Below are 18,952 nucleotides of genomic sequence, written 5' to 3'. Positions count from 1 at the left end.
CCCGAGACGTGCTTCGGGGGATCTCTGCGGTCCCAAAAATACTCGGGTGTCTCGGCAGTCCTGCGGCGGCGCGCACCATTACGAGCCTGCGGCTGACGGCGGCAGCCGCCGCTGATTGGTCGACGTCGAGGGTGTGTCCCCCGCGTGGGCTGGCGCTCCTTCAGACGGCCATTCAGTAGTGGAAAGGCCAGTGGAATAGTGGCTGCTTCATGCAGCGTCGGTGTGGCATTTAAAAAAAAAAAAAAAAAAAAGGTACTTGTGCCTCCACGTGACTTTGACGTTTGTGACGTTTTTTTTTTTTTTTTTTTTTTTTTTTTTCTTAGAAAAAAATACAACCCTCACCGAGAACAAACGCATCTGCCAGCAGTTCAGAGCACAAATTCCCTAAACACAAAAATGCAATTCTTACTTGCATATATTAACATTTAAATGCACTGAGAATAAGCAAGAAAAAGTGCAGATATGCAATATAAATATAAAGAGACATACGATACAACATAACTGCAGGGGTGGAGAGGTGGAAACTGTCTGCAGTCTTATGCAACAACCAGCCCTACTGCCATCAAAAGCAGAACAGCAGAAAGCGGGTGTGAAATACACTCGTCACTCGTTAATTCTCTTTTTCATGGGTGTTACACTGAACTCGTACCGTTTTACTTAGGCTCATTCTGCTTAGTTGACTTGTTTAAATTGTGTAACACATTTCATTATCCACTAGTGCCACTTTTTGTACTTGTAAAAAAGCTAAAACCCTACCAAATGATGTTTAATGCATTGCAGTGAAAAAAAGATAATTTAATCAAAGCAGAAAGGTCCAATTTTGGCAAGACAAAAGTTTTGTCGCCTGTACAGAAATTGAACACATTTACTGCAAATACAAAAATATGTCATCTTGAATTACTTCCATGAGCTTGAAGGACTGCACCCATGCGGTTTGGCAAGGATTCATACACTTTATTGATGAAGTCACCAGGAATAGTGAAGAAAGCAGTCTTGCATGCCTCCAAGAGTTCATCAATATTCTTTGGTTTCGTCTTCCATGCTTCCTCTTTCATCCTACCCCACACATGCTCAATGATGTTCATGTCTGGTGACTGGGCTGGCCAGTCCTGGAGCATATTGATTCTGCAGCAGGATGGTGCAGAATTTGTCCTCATTTATGGTTGGGAATATAAAAGGTAGCTAAGATTTCTTGGTATTTCAGACTATTGATGTTGCCTTCCACCCTGCAGATCTCTCGCACACTCCCATACTAGATGGTGATTTCTACCCAGACCATGATTTCTGCCTCCAAACTTCACTCTTTTTTGGGTGAATCTTGTATCCATGCGGGTTCCAGTAGGTCTCCTGCAATATTAGCGCCAACTGTGGTGTAATTCAAGAGAAGTTTCATCCTTTTAGCAGGCTGTGGGCCTTGGCACAGTTGTTTTTTGTTTAGTGCTGTCTTCTGGGCACTGATTCCACCATGGAGGCAATTTTGAGACAGAATCAGACAAACTGGGTTTGACACAGGGACTTGAGGTGACCAGGTCTTGTGGACCTTGAATTCTTGAGCCAATAAATGGTCCTCTCGAGCAGTTGTCTTGCAGGGTCTGCCTGACCTGGGCTTGTCAAAAATGTCTCCAGTCTCTCCAAATCTCCTTTTTATCCTCTGTACTTGACGGTACCACATCAGCAGTGGATCTGGTCTTCAGCCACTGAATGAATGAATCTTATTCATTTTTGCAGAGGTCTAGTTGCAGTTGATGTGAAGGTCTAGTGTACTGGGGTTCTTTTTATACAAACCTGAGACCTAATCGATCCATTATTAGTCACAGATGAAGCAAGGTGAAGCAAATTTTAGCTGCAAGCAAAATGTGTAAAATGGTCAAATTAGCTGGTCCATCATCTTAACCATCTGACATCGACTTCACTTTTATTTCAAGCTACCACCATTTTTCAAGGTTATATTAAACAAGCAACAAATGTAGTAGAGCAATATCAATACCATCAATCTAGAAGTTTCTGACATGGCACTTCCACGCTTCCGGTCAAACTGATGAATCTTTGTTTACATGCTTTCCTTTTTTGCTTGCACCTATGAGCAAATGTTTCATTCATTTGAAAGCAAATAATTTGTGTCAAGTGTAAAAATCTTGATCACTGCAGAATGGCGATGCCCTGCACCCTTGTACAGAGCGTCTACTGTATATTTCTGGAGGTAAAAATGGTGCAGACTGGGAGGTTGGTAGGACAGAAAAAGGACAGAAATATGGGAGTTCAGCTGCCCAGTATTTTTGGCCATGGGCCACCCCTCCTCTCCTCTCCCTCATACTTTTTGTCCCATTTCTACTACTGGAAGACGCTGTAGGTAATCATCATCGTTTCAATGCCGACCTTTTATTTCCCTTTGAGCAGTGTGACCGCAGCGTCCACGTGAGGGGGACACAAAACTGAAAAAAGCATAAAACGTTCAGTTCTTCTTGTTCTCGGACTGCTTTTAGACCCCAAAACGCTACTTTCCACTAATACTGGTGACAAATGTATGATTGGTAAGGGAGTCACTGACCAATCATAACACAGTCACATACCCAGAGCTAAAAGTGTCCCCGCAGAGTGCATATTTGGCAATATTTTGCCATTTCGGTCCCTTTACGGGATTTGGTCATTTCCTAGTGTTCTGGGTTCCTAATAATAATTTCCTCTTTTTTTAATCGAATTGATGATTTGAGGTGATTTTTGAGCGGCGGCTATTTTTGGTCGTGTAAAAAGGCGGACGGTCTGTTTTTGGCAAGTAAATATTTGTGCACCATGAGTGTCCTGCCTAGTTCTGTTTTTGGCCTAACCCCTTTTTCTATTTTTATATCACTTGCTAGAGCAGGATGCATATTGCTATAGATTCAGTCAAATTCAGATGAGGCAGGTTTATCATCAGGACCAAAAAAGGCTGGTAGTGGCCTAGTTAACACAGTCGCCGATGAACAAGGAGACCACAAAGTCACAGGTTCACTGACATTGTATCCCTGAACAAGACCCTTCTGTAGGAGAGAACTATCCATGTAACTATTGATTGTAAGTCACCCTGGATAAGGGAGTTTGAGAAATGTCATTAATGTAAAACAAATGATTTGGGGATATGACCAACCTTTTAATAAGCATTGGGTGCCAATAGCCTTGTAAACATTTCAATTCTCCTGAAATGTCCTTAAACCATCAACAATCAACTTCTTGAAAACAAAATGAGATTTAACAATGTGATCTTGGATGAGCCGTTTTTCCTTTGTTTGATGGACTGATGAGGGAGCATCAGTTTAAAGTCTGAGACGGAACTGAAATAAAATTTCCCTTCAGCAAAATGTCCCTTTATTTAAGGGTTTAATCTGCAATGCATTACGTTTCCATTTGACACATACAATTTTGAGCTTCTCATTTATTGTGTATTCCATTAGGTCAAATCATCCCTGGTAATCTGCACTTAATTGGAGCAAAAATCTTCCATATGACAGCGTATATGACCTTTAATGAACTAATGAAACCTTATCCATGGTTCTGAAATGAAGAGATAGAGATAGAAAACCTAGTTGATGGTGGTCTAGTGGTCAGTCCTGCATCAACTATGAACTGGTGGCTAAAATGGAGGGCAGCAGAAATTTCTGAGAGTTCGTCTACTCCATGAAATCTTTTCCCCTGAGAAAGAAGAAGTTTCCTTTTACAGGCCTGCCTCCTCCTTAATAGCTGGTATTCCACCACTGCCCAAGGCCAAAGTTAGCTGATAAAGAGGGAAATATGAGATTGGTGATCGCATCTTTGGTGGCATCTAAAATGATCATTAGATTCACCAATTCAAGACACTGGATTTTTTTTTCACCTCTCATCCTAAGAAAAAAAAAAGTTGTCAATGATTATATGACTATAGTACAGAGGATGAATGCAGATAGGCTAAGGTTAATTACTGCTATAATTACTGCTGTTTTACTAATGACAGGAATTCCTAATTATTATTAAATGCACATGTGTGTGTTATAATTGTGTAATAATTATAAAATATTCTTGTAATAGATCCTCCAGGTACAGCTGGTGCCACGCAGTAGAAAAGGCCAGTTTTTTGGGGGATCTTGGAACAAGGCTTTCCATCATTTCTTTTCCGTTCATTTCAGAAAACATCCACTCACTGTGACTGGTCTGCCACAACCCCATTACAGCTGAAAGTGTCGGTTTCTCTAATAATCTGAGACTGAATACCCACTCAAGGGAACAGAAAACTGCTGCCTCTTTCTGTGGAAACTCAATCAGCTGAATTGCGCTAAAGCGGAGCAGGACAAGGAAAATGAAGGGAAATGCGGGGTTGGTGTTGGAACCGTGATGATGGTTAATAAGGCATTTCTCTGCATGTCATACCGTGCACGACTGTGTGTGTGTGGCAAATAAAATGTGAAAATTTGGTGGTCACCAGGACCTGGCGTGTGTGTGTGAACGTTTTAATTATTATTATTATTTTATTTGTAGTTAAAAACATAAAGGATCACCACCACCCCACCAGCACCACCCCTCTCCCTCTTCACGAGTGGAGTTTATGGCACGCAGGGACAACTTTCTTCGCGGACACTCCCCCTCAAACTTGGCCGCGGACGCCTGCGCACTCCGATTGGTCGGCGGCCGCGGCTGACACACACCTGTTAACCCCTTCATCAAAACCTGACACCGGGGGAGATATAGGCAGCATCCATCAGGGCTGCGCCGCACAGTCCCCCCCGTCCCGCTCGCGCGCGCGCCTGTGCAGACATGTTGGCCCGGTCCGCGGTGGCCCTGCTGCTCCTCCCGTCGCTCCTGGTCCAGCGCTCGGAGGGGACGGACGGCGCCGACGCGCACGAGTTCTCGCCGGAGAAGCCCGCGGGCCAGAAAGGACGCATGTCCCTGCAGAACACAGGTAGGGGTGGCGTGCGGGCGCGCGGGCGTGCGTGCGGGCGCGCGAATGGGACGAGCCGCGACGGCACGTGCTCTCGGTGGCGACGTGGTGGCGGCGGCGCGTTACCGGAGCGAGAGAGAGAGGGAGGAAGGAAGGAAGGAAGCGTCGCGACGTGCGGCACGCGTGGTTGTCGCCGTGCGTGCGTGCGTGCGCTCCGTCGTCCTGCGTCCCGTTATCCGGTAACACGATAGTCTGTAAATACACAGAGGCAGAAATTCAATAGCTCAGTAAACTATTAATAGAAATGGCACAAGGTAGGTAATGATAGGTAATCTTAGTGTGTGTGTGTGTGTGTGTGTGTGTGAAGGCTAAGCAGGAAGGATTTTGCCATTTTTAAGGACTGCCTTGTTTCTACAGAAGCCATAGCACCCTGTATTAAATGAAAGAAATTAAATTGCACATCCATGCATTTCCACCGTCGTAATGGGTGCAATAAGAAGATCTGTCTTTGGGTTTAAGCGTCACGTTTTTTTTTCAGTTTTCCGTAACCTTGGGACTAATATACACCAGGATCGTTGGAACGATGCATTGGAGACCATTTCAGACGACTGGGATCCTGTGGTGTATAATTTGCTGTGTATCTGCAAACAAATTGCTCAGAATGCAGCGCGGTATCGTGGGCATGTTTTGTCACGTAGCAGGCATATCTCTCGTGCCGAGAAATAGCCCGGGTCTGCGGAGCAGAGGCAGCCCCTCTTTCGCACTGCCGTGTAATCCAATGCAGCGCGACCCAGAGCCAGCCTCCCACGATCCACGAGCATTCCCCCGCACGAATGCCAACACAAGCACCGCAGCGGGCAGGCTCGCTTTTCCAAAGTTCTCTGACAGAAGGCTCCTTCTGTCGACCGGTGCTGGTGGCAAGTGTTCCCCTGAGACCAAGCCGGTCCGGTCATGTTCGTGTTTAGCAGCGGTGGAATATTGGCATGAACGTGGGCTTGCCCATGGCCTCCTGTTCGCAGAAGATGATCTAGGCCTGAAAAAAAAACAAACGACCCTTTTGCCAGATGAAACATCATGTTTTCGCTCGCTCGCTGGAGACCTGTTATTAGTCACTATTTTTAACTGTGACTTCGCCGCTCGGTGCCTGCGCACTGTTCAGGTCGGCTCTGGTCTTTTAACGAAGGGGCTGGCCGGATCATCAGAATCGGCCCTTTTGAATTTATTTTCATTTCTCTGTGTTACCCGATGAATAAAGTCGGCACGCGAACGAATGCGTCGCGAATTGTGCGGTGCCGGGGTGCGCAAACGAGAGAACGGGCCAGTTAGTACCTGCCTGCGATGCGTTGATCAAGGACTAGATTATGGGGAGCGGTAACAACCTATTGGCCTTCTCCTGGCCGAGGTTAGTCCAGATTTTTCCTCGTGCTGATGGCGCCAAACACGATAGCCTCACCTTGTCCCATATAAGATTACGACGAGGCATATGTGACGCGTGCCACTAGTAGAGTCCCGACAGGATTTGCGTTGCTCTCCCTCAATGAGAGTTTGTTTTTTCCACATCTGGATTTTGCTGTTCGGACTTTATTCCTCCTCTATTATTGCATGACCTTGTCAGCACTTCTGCTGGATTTCGTCATGTCAGCTACCCCAAGAATTCCAGAATTAATGGGCAGTTTGTTAGGGCTGTTCGTTTCTGCCGTTCAGGACGGGCGATTTGAAGTAAATAAGTCTCGTTGCTTTGCCAAATGGGGAAAAGGCAACGTTAAAGGAATGCTAATGGACGAAGCCAAAACATTCTTCTCTTCTCCAATAGCCGTTTCACATGTTGATCATAAGTCTTCACTGTGCCTCTAAATTTTGACCCCCTGCAGAGTCTCTCCTGCCTCAATTGGTAATACATATGTTATAATTATGTAATAAAAAAAAGATACGAACAATAACCTACGTCCTTTTCACAAGCCTTTTACTGCAGCTCACTGAAACCTGAGCCCTTGAGCTCTTGTCGTTGGTGTATCACGCTGGTCAAGGGGCTTCTTGTTAAAAGTGTTCGTTTGACAGAGCATGAGGGCATTTTGGTGTCAGGACAGTGACTCTAATGGAAACGTGGAAGCTGAGACGTTTTTTCCTCTTTCACCTCTGGAACAATTGCAAGCCTTGTATAGATGATTTTACCTCATGTACTGGAGTACAGGTGTTCCAAGGCACAGTCCCTTCATTCATCCAACAGAGTGGCCTCTCTCTCTCTCTCTCTCTCTCTCTCTCTCTCTTTGTCCCCCTTGCCTGCCTGCAGCTGAGATCCAGCACTGCCTGGTGAACGCGGGCGACGTGGGCTGCGGCGTGTTCGAGTGCTTCGAGAACAACTCCTGCGAGATCCGCGGCCTGCAGGAGATCTGCATGACGTTCCTCCACAACGCGGGCAAATTCGACTCTCAGGTGAGCGGCGTGCGTGGCGAGGGGAACCCGGGGCGAGGGAGATGGGGGACAGCCAGCGGGCAGCGTCCCAAAATGCTCTCCACTTTCATGAGGTGCAGGTGGACTTGGGCCGGTGCGCTTTCTGCCCTATAACGCTGTCCCGAGGTGTAAGGTGTCCATTTGCACTTGGTGGGGCTGGGGAGGAGGGGAGGGGGGTCGTGGTACGACACCTGCTGCATTAAACATCGCATGCCCTCTTATTAGGACCGTATGGAATATCCTGTAAAGCGGGATCTATCATCTATGGAAGCTGCTGTCAGTTGATGGACTCCTTATGTTTCAAAATGTTTTTTTTATAATTGCTTTTATTAATGCGGCTTTAATGAAGAAACTTTAGCAACAAATCTATACTCAAAATCACAGCTAAATTCATTTTCAAATGTGCATGTAAGAGGATATGGCCAAAGGGTCAAGCCTCTGTGATGAAGATACTAGGGGGTGGTAGGGTGGTAGTAGCCTAGTGGTTCTTCTGAATCCCACTTACTGCCATTGTGTCCCTGAGCAAGACACTTAACCCTGAGTTGCTCCATGGGGGGACTGTCCCTGTAACTACTGATTGTAAGTTGCTCTGCATAAGGGCATCTGATAAATGCCATAAATGTAAATGTAAATGTGGGGGTGTTGAAATTAAGTGAAAGTGAAGTGATTTTCATTGTGAAACGCTGCAGCACAGCACACGATGACACACAATGAAATGTGTCCTCTGCTTTTAAGCATCACCACTGGTGAGCAGTGGGCGGCTGTGACAGGCGCCCGGGGAGCAGTGTGTGGGGACTGTGCTTTGCCAAGTGCACCTCAGCGGCGCGGGATTCGAACCGGCAACCTTCTGATTACGGGGCCACGATTACGGAGCTCTGCTGGCTGTTTTTTAAGAGGATGCGCAAACCTTGCAGCCAGAGCAGTGCATGCTTTAGATTTGCTACAATGAGCAGAAAAAAGCTCGCCGTTCAGTCTGCGCTCACCTGACGCCACGGACGGTCTGAACCAGACAACGCGGACAGATTCTCTGCTCATTGCAGCAAATCAAAGTGTCCACACAGGTGAACGAGACCTTAAATCTTGTATTTTAATCATGTGCAGTAATGAAGAAAATTTATGGAATGCATTGCAATGCATCAACTGTCGAGGCTATATAATCGAGGATCGAGGATTCAGTGAAGGTTCACGCCTCTGGCAGATCAGGTTAAACGTCAAAGAGATTTAATACACAATGGAGCCACCTGGCCAGTGAAAGGCAAGGATGCAGAAATTCTACAAGTCACAACCAAATATTGCAATACGGTTGCTAAAACGCGAAGAACACACAGATTTTTGGCCATGACAACCTGTGGTCCGATGCGTTTTACAGGGAAAATCCTTCATCAAGGACGCACTGAAGTGCATGGCCCACGGCCTGCGTCACAAGTTCAGCTGTATCAGCCGCAAGTGCCTAGCCATCAAGGATATGGTGTTCCAGCTGCAGCGGGAATGCTACATCAAACACAACCTCTGTGCCGCCGCTAAGGACAACGTCAACGTCATAGTGGAGATGATCCATTTCCAAGACCTCTTCCCCAAAGGGTGAGTTTTTTTTTTTTTTTTTCCAGATCTGGGTCAGTAGGTAGACGTTCGCACAAAAACATGTGATGTAGCATCGCGGGTCGTTGTCTCTAGTGATGTGGCCGAGTGTAGCTTCGTCCAGCATCCAGGTTCGCGTCGTGTTAGGGGTTCTAAATCTGCAGCTGGTTTGGCTGGAACCGGATCCTGCAGGAGCGTGAAGCACCACAGTAGGAGGCCTCGCTCCTTTCCAGCACTTCACCTATAAAAGTGAGTGGGGCTCTGCGCAGTGCCAGTGACCCTGCGCAACCGCAGTCTTCTGCTGGCACGTGTGGCTACCGAGAAAAGAAAAAAAAAAGGAGTTCTAGTAAAGAGGGAAGAGTTCTAGGAAAAGAGCCTTGGCAAACAGCCTTATTTGGGCCTGAGTCATTTTACTAAATTATATGAAGGATTTAATGTTAGAAAATAAACACGGCAACTAGATCCCTCCAAGAGTAGAAGATGCAGCATGCAGCCGTTGCATCCCTCCGCGTTTGAATGGGTTTAACCCGCTGACTCTGTTGTGTGGCTCCCCCTGCAGGCCGTACGTGGAACTGGTGAACATCCTGCTGGGCTGCGGCGAGCGGGTGAAGGAGGCGATTACGCGAAGTGTGCGCATGCAGTGCGAGCAGAACTGGGGGGCTTTGTGTGAGAGTCTCAGCATCTGTACGCCCATGGCCACGGGCCCGCCCCCCGGGCCCGGGAGCCACGGCGACCGCCGGCCCATCGTCCCGCTGCACCCCGAGCTAGAGCATCCCAGAAGCTTCCGGCAAGGGGACAAGGAGAAGCACAGCAAGGGGGCTTACAACCCCCACTCAAGGAACCGCGGCCAAGGTCCCCGACGTGCAAGCCTCGACGTGGGGGTGGCCGATCAAGAGGACCCTGAGATAACAGACATCCGGAGGTGAAAGAGCAGGAATACCCCCCACACACACCTGGACCATGATTTCATCACCCCAGTCCCGAGAAAAAAAAGACAGACAGACCCAACCCCCTTCAAAACAACAGCCCCGTCCTCAATATCATTCCAGCACTGCCAGGCCGCAGGGTATACATGGTGTAGCTCATTTTTCTTACTCCAGAACGTAGGTCATATAGCATTTATTGATGATGATGTTGATGATGATTATTATTATTATTTTGATTATGATAGCTCTAGCATTTCTCAAATCATACCGTCCGTTTGGTTTGATGACACTTTTTATTTATTTTACTCCTGATGCAGTCTTTATAAAATGAAAAATGTACATATAAATTTAGAAACCTATATTTATATGAATAAATATAAATATAGTCACCATATGCAATTCAGATACACTTCTACTAATACAGAATATAGCTCTCCCTCCCTCCCTCTCTCTCCAGGTGTTGTCGCGTTTGCACCAACCATGTACGAGACTGTAGATATGTAACATATCATGTTATTGTTTTATTTTATTTTGCGTTTCTATCATAACTCGTACTCGATACTTGATGGTTACAACACGACCTGTATAGGAGGAAAAGTCCAGTTCTGGCACATACGACATGAACCGCAATTCAAGTGAGACATATTACAGTCTGAGAGAGCTTTTACCCCAACCGACTCTTTATACTGATGTACCAAGGGTAACTTTGAATACGTAGAGTGCAGCTGTTCATATAATGTGTCCAGCTAAAACTGCTTTTAGAAAAAAAAAATCAAACATATTGACTGTTTTCTAGACTCCTGTTTGTGGTAGCCCCGCCCTTCAATGCATATGCTGTCTGTGATTAAATTTACAAGTGTTACCATGTTTTTTTACGATACAGCAGAATAACAACAACAACAACAAAAAAATGCTGATATTTTTAGAAGATTTTTGAAAATCATATATATCAATGTTAAAAGTTGTACTGCAGCCAGCCAGCAGGGGCGCTCTAGGTGGGCCTATGGTGGCTTCTGGTTTTTTTTTTTTATAGATTATGCAGCATCCATGTTGTTTTTTCACTCTGGACGCTGTGGACAGAATAAGCAGTAATAAATATCTTTATTTAATTGTTAGAAAACTGGAAAATTCTTAATGAATTTATTGATGATAATATTTTATGATCTTCAGTGACTGTGACTTCTGCTCACAGAGGAGCTGAATGGAGATCCACATTTCCTGATCAAGGATCGCAGACCACAGTTTGAAATGCTGAGCATGCCGAGCAAAGGTGTCTGAAGCTGTGTCCACAGTGGCATGTGAGAGCAATATTTAATGTGAACATAAAAGCTTTGTCCAGTCAAAAAAAGCTACGAAGGGCCTCCGGTCACAAGAATGTTGAGAGAACTCTAGAGAAACTCGTGTGCCGTGTCGCAGCAGAGCAATCCAATGAAATCCCCCCCCCCTCAAAAAAGCGCAACTCTTCTCCCCTAAACCCAAACTCTTCAGTCTGAAGCGTCTGCCTGGGCTTCCAGTGCGGAGCCAGAAAAAGCATAAAGAAGCAGCTGAGCCGCAGATTATTGACCCCGCGCCCGGGAACTGGGCCGGCCCTGCGCAGGGAGGCTCCTGGAGCTATAACCGACAAAGAATTCCTCAACAAACAGACAAGACAAAGCACAAAGGAGCTCCGGCCGAGGAGCGTCTCCATAGCCCAGCCATTATTGCTGAGAGGCCGTTCTGGTTGCTTCCCACGTCCAGACTGCCAGGGAACGTCTCCCCAGATGCCTCTCCAAACCCGTTTCTCATTTAGCACTGCGCTGGACTGATTTGGTCGTTATTGTCAGCGTGGGAGTCTTGAAGCTTGGATGCTGACTCGGCGCGTTTAACTTTAGACCATTTGAAAGAAGATGGGTCACTGTGACTTATTGTTTTTTTTTTCTTCTTCTTCTCCTTCTCCAAGCTCATTAGCCTGGAGCAGTAAGGGAGTCTCGATGTCTGCAGAGTAGTGGAATGCGGATCCCTCGTTCATCTCCTCGGTTGCATTGGAACATACAAAAACGTGACTGGCGGCTTACAGGCACGTTGTCTGTCAAGAAATTTTATTTGAAACGTCAAACAAATCAGATTTCCGAGAGTCTTAGAAATCCATTTGCTGTGACCTGGTACTGGTTAAGTGGCGTTTTACAAAACGTGAAGATGAAGGAAGTTCAGCAATGAATCCTTAAAAGCACACATTATGATTGTTATATTGATGAAAATTCAGATGGGAAGCTCACTTTTTAAACCAGGGAGATGATGGCAATGGGCAAACTACTTCCTTAAACGTCTTAAACATTACAGTTGTTTTGTTATGACCCACTGTGATCTCGGAGGCCTTTCATATTAACTTCATGAAACCGTTCCTGTTCGGAGTGTTTTGTATCATTTTAATGAGTATTTTTTTTTGTGTTTGTCTATTCAGTTTATTCTCCACTGTGTAAATACTGAATAAAAATAAAAAAAAGTTCTATTTATTTCGTGTAGGTTTAAAAATGGCAATATTCTTGTCCAGGCTTGTTATTCTGCTAACATTAATGAGTACTATTAATCATAACAGTTATCATATAATTTTATAAATGTCCATGAAGTGGTGTTACACATTATTTATTAAATTCTTTCATTACTCTTCAAATATTAGTTCTGGTCTTATTTTTTACACTCTGTCTGTGACTTCATTCATATATAACAATATAAGCAGTATGTTATGTGTTATTTTATAATCTTTTTTTTTTTTTTAGAAATGCAACATTTTAACATAAAGTATCATCTCATCCGATGTGCAAGATCCTTATAACAAGAAACATTTGCAGCCAATGCTTTAGCCTCTGACACTGACACATTTTGCTCAAAACAAATAGACAAAATCCAGTTTTCCGTTTTCAGCTGGTACTGCTCCGGTGGCCAAGAATCCAGCCGCGATTTAGGTTATAACGTGAACTTGAAGAGTCACAAATTTTTTTATGTTAGGACCAGAAATAATTAAATAAATGGGCAGTTGCCTTAATGCTATGCTGCATCCCATGATGGCTTGGTTTGCGAAGACACTTATGTCACATAAACAATACTCATTTCACAGAAACACACATTATTTGGGATAAAAAAAAAAAAAACAGTTGCTGGCAATTTATTTGCAATTTCAGCCCAGCTGTCAAAAAAACTCCCAACTAGCTGACAGAAGAGTAAACTCAACTGTTGCGACTTCGGCTGCCGCCGCCATGTCCCAAGGATGGGAGGCCGTTACGTAGCGCATAGTATTAATTGTAACATAGGAGCAGGATGTGGCCGTGTGTGCAGGGCTGAAAATGCTACCAGTGTCACCCTACATGCACTGAAAAAGTGAACACTGGCTAAACTTAAAAAAAAATTGAAGTAACCTGTCACACCTAGTATTTCAGCATTGCCGTTATGTAAATAAACCAGGTTACAGCAGGTTTGATTGGTTTATTTACATTACGTCAATGCAAAAATATAAGGTGTGACAGATGACTTCAATTTTGAAAGTTTAGCCAGTGTTCGCTTTTTACAGTGTATGGGTGCACTGAAAAAAGTAAACCTTATTTGTTATAAAAATATATAAAAATATTAGTTTGTTCTTTTAAACTAATCTGTCTAATTTATGCTTCTGAGTAAATTGATTTTTTACTTTACTATAATGCTACTGGTTTGCTGCAGGTTTGTTTGGATTATTTGCATTAGGGCAATGCTAAAATATTAAAATTGATAAAAAAAAAAAAAAAGGTAAGTTTAGCCAGTGTTCAGTCTCTTCAGTGTGGATGAACACGTAGGTCCGTCGCTGTGGCCCAGATGAAGAGAGCCAAGCCTGGGCGTCTGCATGCCTCAGTCGCATGGGCCGCTGGAAGCTTGTCAGGTGATCCGAGTGCGGTGGGCTCCTCCATGCTGGTACATAAAGCCGTCAGGCCGTGTGGTACTGCGCTGGCGCCAGACGTGGGCAGAGCGGCAGGCACCCTACTACAGAAACACTCGAACTGGAGAGGCGGCGGGGGGAAACACCCTCCTCTCCGCCGCCCTTGCTCGCTCCTCTGAGTGGAATTAGACCACCGTGCCATAAACAAGCTCCCCCTGCGCTTTGGCAGAACGCTGAGTGTACATAAACAGGCTTTACAAGGCCTGGTGGGCCGGACCTGCGCTCGTCTGGAAGGTTCTGCCGCCGGGGGCCGCGTGCCTGATACATGAACGCCGTGGCCTTCAACAATGCCGCCATTCTGGCTGTTGCGGGCGCAGCACGTATGGGCGAGCTGAGTCATGTGCTTCTCTTCGAGGGGCCTGTGCACCTGGGGGTAAACAGCCATACGTAATGTTACAACAGCCATGTTTCATTTTATTTGAGTGTTTTAAAAAATATGGCTTCGTGGAGACGTCACAATTTTGAGAAACTTGAGAACCAAATAAACCCACACCGTTCAGCATATGCATGTACGATGAAATGTGTACACACGTCTACAAAACAACAATATTATGAAAAAGATTTTCAAGGGGCTAGATATTTCTGAAGATATTGAGATATATAGCCGATGTTGGTTAGTCTCTTTTCAGTAACTTGCTGGCCCCTATAGAGATTTAAACAAATACTGTGACGTGAAGTGATTGTCACATGTGATACACAGCAGCACAGCACACGGTGCACACAGGGAAATTTGTCCTCTGCATTTAACTCATCACCCTGAGTGAGCAGTGGGCAGCCCGGGGAGCAGTGTGTGGGGACGGTGCTTTGCTCAGTGGCACCTCAGTGGCACCTTGGCGAATCGGGATTTGAACCGGCAACCTTCTGATTACGGGGCCGCTTCCTTAACCGCTAGGCCACCACTGCCCCATACTGGAGAAGATCATGATTTAGAATTGAGTGTAAACTAGTGGGTTTGTATTAATAGTTACACACACACACACACATACAGACATACATACATATCTACACATATAAATGTGTTTGTGAGTAAATATACAGTACAGGCCAAAAGTTTGAACACACCTTCTTATTCAATGTGTTTTCTTTATTTTCATGACCATTTACGTTGGTAGATTCTCACTGAAGGCATCAAAACTATGAATGAACACATGTGGAGTTATATACTTAACAAAAAGTGGAGACCGGACCTCCACAGTCGCCGGACCTGAACCCGGTCGAGATGGTTTGAGGTGAGTTGGACCGCAGATTGAAGACAAAGGGGCCAACAAGTGCTAAACACCTCTGGGAACTCCTTCAAGACTGTTGGAAAAGCATTTCAGGTGACAACCTCTTGAAGCTCATCGAGAGAATGCCAAGAGTGTTCAAAGCAGTAATCAGAACAAAGAAGAAACTAGAATATAAAACATGTTATTTCACCTTTTTTTGTTAAGTACATAACTCCACATGTGTTCATTCATAGTTTTGATGCCTTCAGTGAGAATCTACCAACGTAAATGGTCATGAAAATAAAGAAAACACATTGAATGAGAAGGTGTGTCCAGACTTTTGGCCTGTACTGTATATGTTCAGGAAATAGAAAAATTGAGTCATGTACAGCCATATGCTAAATGTGACAGAGCAGACAAATCAGTTCTCTCATCCAGTCAAAGCAAAGCCCCCTCGCAGTCCCGTAAGGCCAACTGTCCCAAACCACCTTCACCTACAAGTTGTCTGATCTCTTGCCAGGCGGGAGCTAACGAGGAGAAATGGTTATCCGCTGCGGAAAGGAAGACAAATTACGTGTTGACAGAGTACAGTACACTGGGCCTGGATTCTCACAGGGCTCTGTGGGTTTTACATCTTCTTCATGCTGAGCCAAGGTGGCACAAAATCTTCATCAGGATGTTCAAAACTCAAGACATGCCTTTTTTTTTTAGATCATCATTCATTATAACATATATCTTATTTAATGTTTGACTACACATACCACTGCATATCAAAACAGAAAATCAGCACTACAAATGAATACCCAGTTCCATCCAAAAAGAATAAATAGAAGATCTCTTAATCTCATGGATTATACACAGCAATTTGTCTCTGAGATTAAATAACAAGTCAGTACACTGGAAAATTTATTCTAACCTACGGCAGGTTTCACATATAAATTACCACAGAATTATATGTATACTATCTGAGAATAAAACGCGCTACTGTATTTCAACTAATAGCCACGAGGGGTCAGTATGTGTCGTGATTTTACACTTTTCCCTAATTTCAGTGGACCGATGCCTGACCTCATGAGTGATTTAATGTGACATTTAACATGGATAAATCCACGAAGAGTATAAACAAACAATATAATAGCGTTTTATATAAAAAAAAAATCTAAAGCATCATGCTATAGTGGGCTTCCAGGTTTTATATTGCAATTAATACATGTCTGAAACATTATATGGCTCTGCCACTTTTTAAAATAGCTCTTTGTAACAAATGCAAAGGACAAGTGTGTGTGTGGGTGTGTGGTAAGAGCTCACATTTGCTACAGAATTTCACAGATCTAAAATAACAGAATCTGGGGGAACCGCACGACTGGAGCAGGTGTGAAATATAAAAACAGACCTTGGCCAGACTTTTACCCCTGGAAAAATATCATTAGAAAGTAATTCGACTGCGGTAGGCTGCAATGCACGCTCTGCGCTGAATTCATTTCAGCGCAGGTCCTCTGGGATGTGTGTCATGGAGAGCGAGAGATGAGATTCAAGTTTTAGTGTCAATTACAGGTTACAGCAGAAGCAGACATATGAATATAAAAGGAAAATGACATTTTCTAACAAGAGTTATTTTTAAATAATTATGATGAAAATTACAGTGTATGTGGGTTCCTGTTTAACACACCTGTTAAAATGCCAGGGTTTATGCATCTATGTATTTTAAGACATATTTTTAAAAAATAAATAAATTCCTTTATTCTCGATTGAAATGGGACTGTTGGGCTGAAATGTCCTTTAATTAACACAAAGTTATTTAACAAAGTTAAAACAAATACAAAAATAGAAAAATATAAAAACATGTCAATCTTTTACACCACACAAATATTAGACTTGTCTTAACTCATAACATTAGGGGAAAAAGAAAAAAAACGCAAAGGTGCAAACGAGACGAAACATCTTTAAATAGAGGAGAGAAGCCAGACCTGGTATCCACTGCACTCAAGGCCACAACAGGAATGGGTGCAGACTCATTTAGATAACATCCACCTCTGCTCATCTCACCTCTGCACCAGGCAATGGCCTAATATCAACAGGGGCGTCCTGCAGGAAGTGTTCAAGACCCCGTTATCACGGCTCTTTATCTGCGGGAGAAGCGCTGCTGAAAGGTGTCGGAAAAGTGCCTGTTTGGCCGATCAGATATCGCTGTCCTCTCAATTTTACTGCGGCTCCATCGTTCGGCCCTCGATTGATGCAGAAGCCAGTGCAATTGAATAAATTAATCTTATTTTTGCGCTCCGTACGTCTACAATATTTTAATGACCTCGGATGTCAAAAGTACAAATTCAATGCAGTCAACCTTCAATTCAGTCGGATCATTCATTTAAACAATTTAAACACTTCTTCTAAAGCACAGGTCACAGTCTCATCATGACAAGCGAATACATATAAAGACAACCTCTAGTCATGGGGATATCGGGATATCAAGACGGACTTTTGACGGCAGCTTTTTTCCACGCATTCCTATTTTTCGGGATGACGTTGGGGGAAAAAACATCCCCTGATAAAAAAAAAAAAAGCTGTTTCCACAAGTTGTGCCCACGTTTACTCTATTTTCTACCATTACTGCTGAAGACAGACGCTGTCTATACCCCACGAGTGCCCCAAAAGTGCAGAGACATTCATCAGGCCTGAGCCCTCGCCGCACCGAGGGGTGCAAATATCCCCTCAAACCTATAAACACCATCTCTGGGACAAAGACAAGGGGCCCATTTATTCTGCGTTACAGATAAAAACAAACGATAATGCTGTCTGTCTCCCATAACCGTCGCCATAAGCACCTCGGATGAGTAATGGGACAGGAGGGGGGTTCATTTAACCCTCGTCCTTTCAGTTTAGACACGGCTGGAGCCGAACAGCCAAACACAGTGCCAAACGCGAGGCTCGGACATTTCCCTGTATGTTAAACAGATTTAAAAGGCTGATAAAATATGCATTTGGCTACTGTCATTAAAACAGTCACATTTTAGATCTTAATAGGCCGTGTACTTCCTGAAAAAAAAACCTGGAGTTGTCCTGAAAGCTGGTCAGAACGCAAAACCATATTACTCTATTTCAAAATTGTAATATGCCAGACAGTAAGTGTATAGTTTCCAGCTGCTGGTCAGAGGTGTGTGTGTGTGTGTGTGTGTGTGTGTCAGGGTGCGGGGGTGTGTTTGGGTGTGTGGGCAGGGAGGTTCTTGTTTGTTGTCATCTGTTATCACGTCTTGATAGCTGAAGCTGTGGCACCAGGATCTTTCAGTGGCAGACAGTTGAGTGCGTTACTGAGGGTTTCGGGTTCCGGCCCGAGATCTGAAGATCTCTTCCTCGGCGGCTCACGCCCGCCTCCCCCCACCTCTGCAACCACGGGATTAAAATAAAATACACACATTCCAACAAAGTGTGTTGAAACTCAAACCAACCAAACGGCACCTTTGCAGGTGGAGATGTTTGCTGCTTGGAGACTATTTTTTTTGCTTTGCATCCTCATTGTTAAATTCAATCGGATCACTTTCATTGCTGCATCACTTGGCACTTGAACACATGTGCAGTAAATGTGATGTAAAGGCTTGCAAAGACAAAAATGAATGGTCATAGATTTAAGGAAAATTATGCTAAAAGGATGTGACTGTGAAACCTATGCTTCTGATTTGGAATTTATTATTTATTATGCATATCAAAATAAAAAAAGACTAATTTGAAAGCGGAACGACAATCTTTGAAATATTGCCTGCTGAGTTTATAGAAGGGATATAAGAATTAGGATGAGAGTAGCAGAAAACGCAACATACAAACCTATTTAAAGGGATTTCAACATCATTTGTCACAAAAAAAAAGCTTGAAAGAAAAAGGCATCAGCACACAAGCCATTCCAAAGTGATTCATGTCCAAATTCATATGCATTAGATAGATAGACATATAGATAGATAGATTTTAAATGTTA

The 18,952-nt window shown here is 44.1% G+C and overlaps 1 protein-coding gene across 1 annotated transcript; it reads left to right on the top strand.

The window, feature by feature from the left end:
• The first annotated feature begins 4,636 nt into the window (after positions 1 to 4,636).
• On the top strand, positions 4,637 to 12,490 carry stc2a (stanniocalcin 2a). Its single transcript, XM_028960092.1, has 4 exons — positions 4,637 to 4,906; positions 7,176 to 7,318; positions 8,706 to 8,917; positions 9,474 to 12,490. Exons 1-4 carry the CDS (start codon positions 4,762 to 4,764, stop codon positions 9,838 to 9,840), a joined length of 867 nt encoding a protein of 288 aa, XP_028815925.1. The 5' UTR covers positions 4,637 to 4,761; the 3' UTR covers positions 9,841 to 12,490.
• Positions 12,491 to 18,952: the final 6,462 nt, after the last annotated feature.

This window comes from Denticeps clupeoides, chromosome 18 (assembly GCF_900700375.1).
Source record: "Denticeps clupeoides chromosome 18, fDenClu1.1, whole genome shotgun sequence".
Taxonomy (NCBI): domain Eukaryota; kingdom Metazoa; phylum Chordata; class Actinopteri; order Clupeiformes; family Denticipitidae; genus Denticeps; species Denticeps clupeoides.
Note: the sequence above shows the minus strand (reverse complement) of the source record. Positions and strands in the feature narration are given on the sequence as shown.

Coding starts and splice junctions, on each gene's coding strand:
- stc2a (XM_028960092.1), top strand. CDS start 4,762: ATGTTGGCCCGGTCCGCGGTGGCCCTGCTGCTCCTCCCGTCGCTCCTG. Junction 7,319..8,705: donor CGGGCAAATTCGACTCTCAG/GTGAGCGGCGTG, acceptor TGCGTTTTACAG/GGAAAATCCTTCATCAAGGA. Junction 8,918..9,473: donor CAAGACCTCTTCCCCAAAGG/GTGAGTTTTTTT, acceptor CTCCCCCTGCAG/GCCGTACGTGGAACTGGTGA.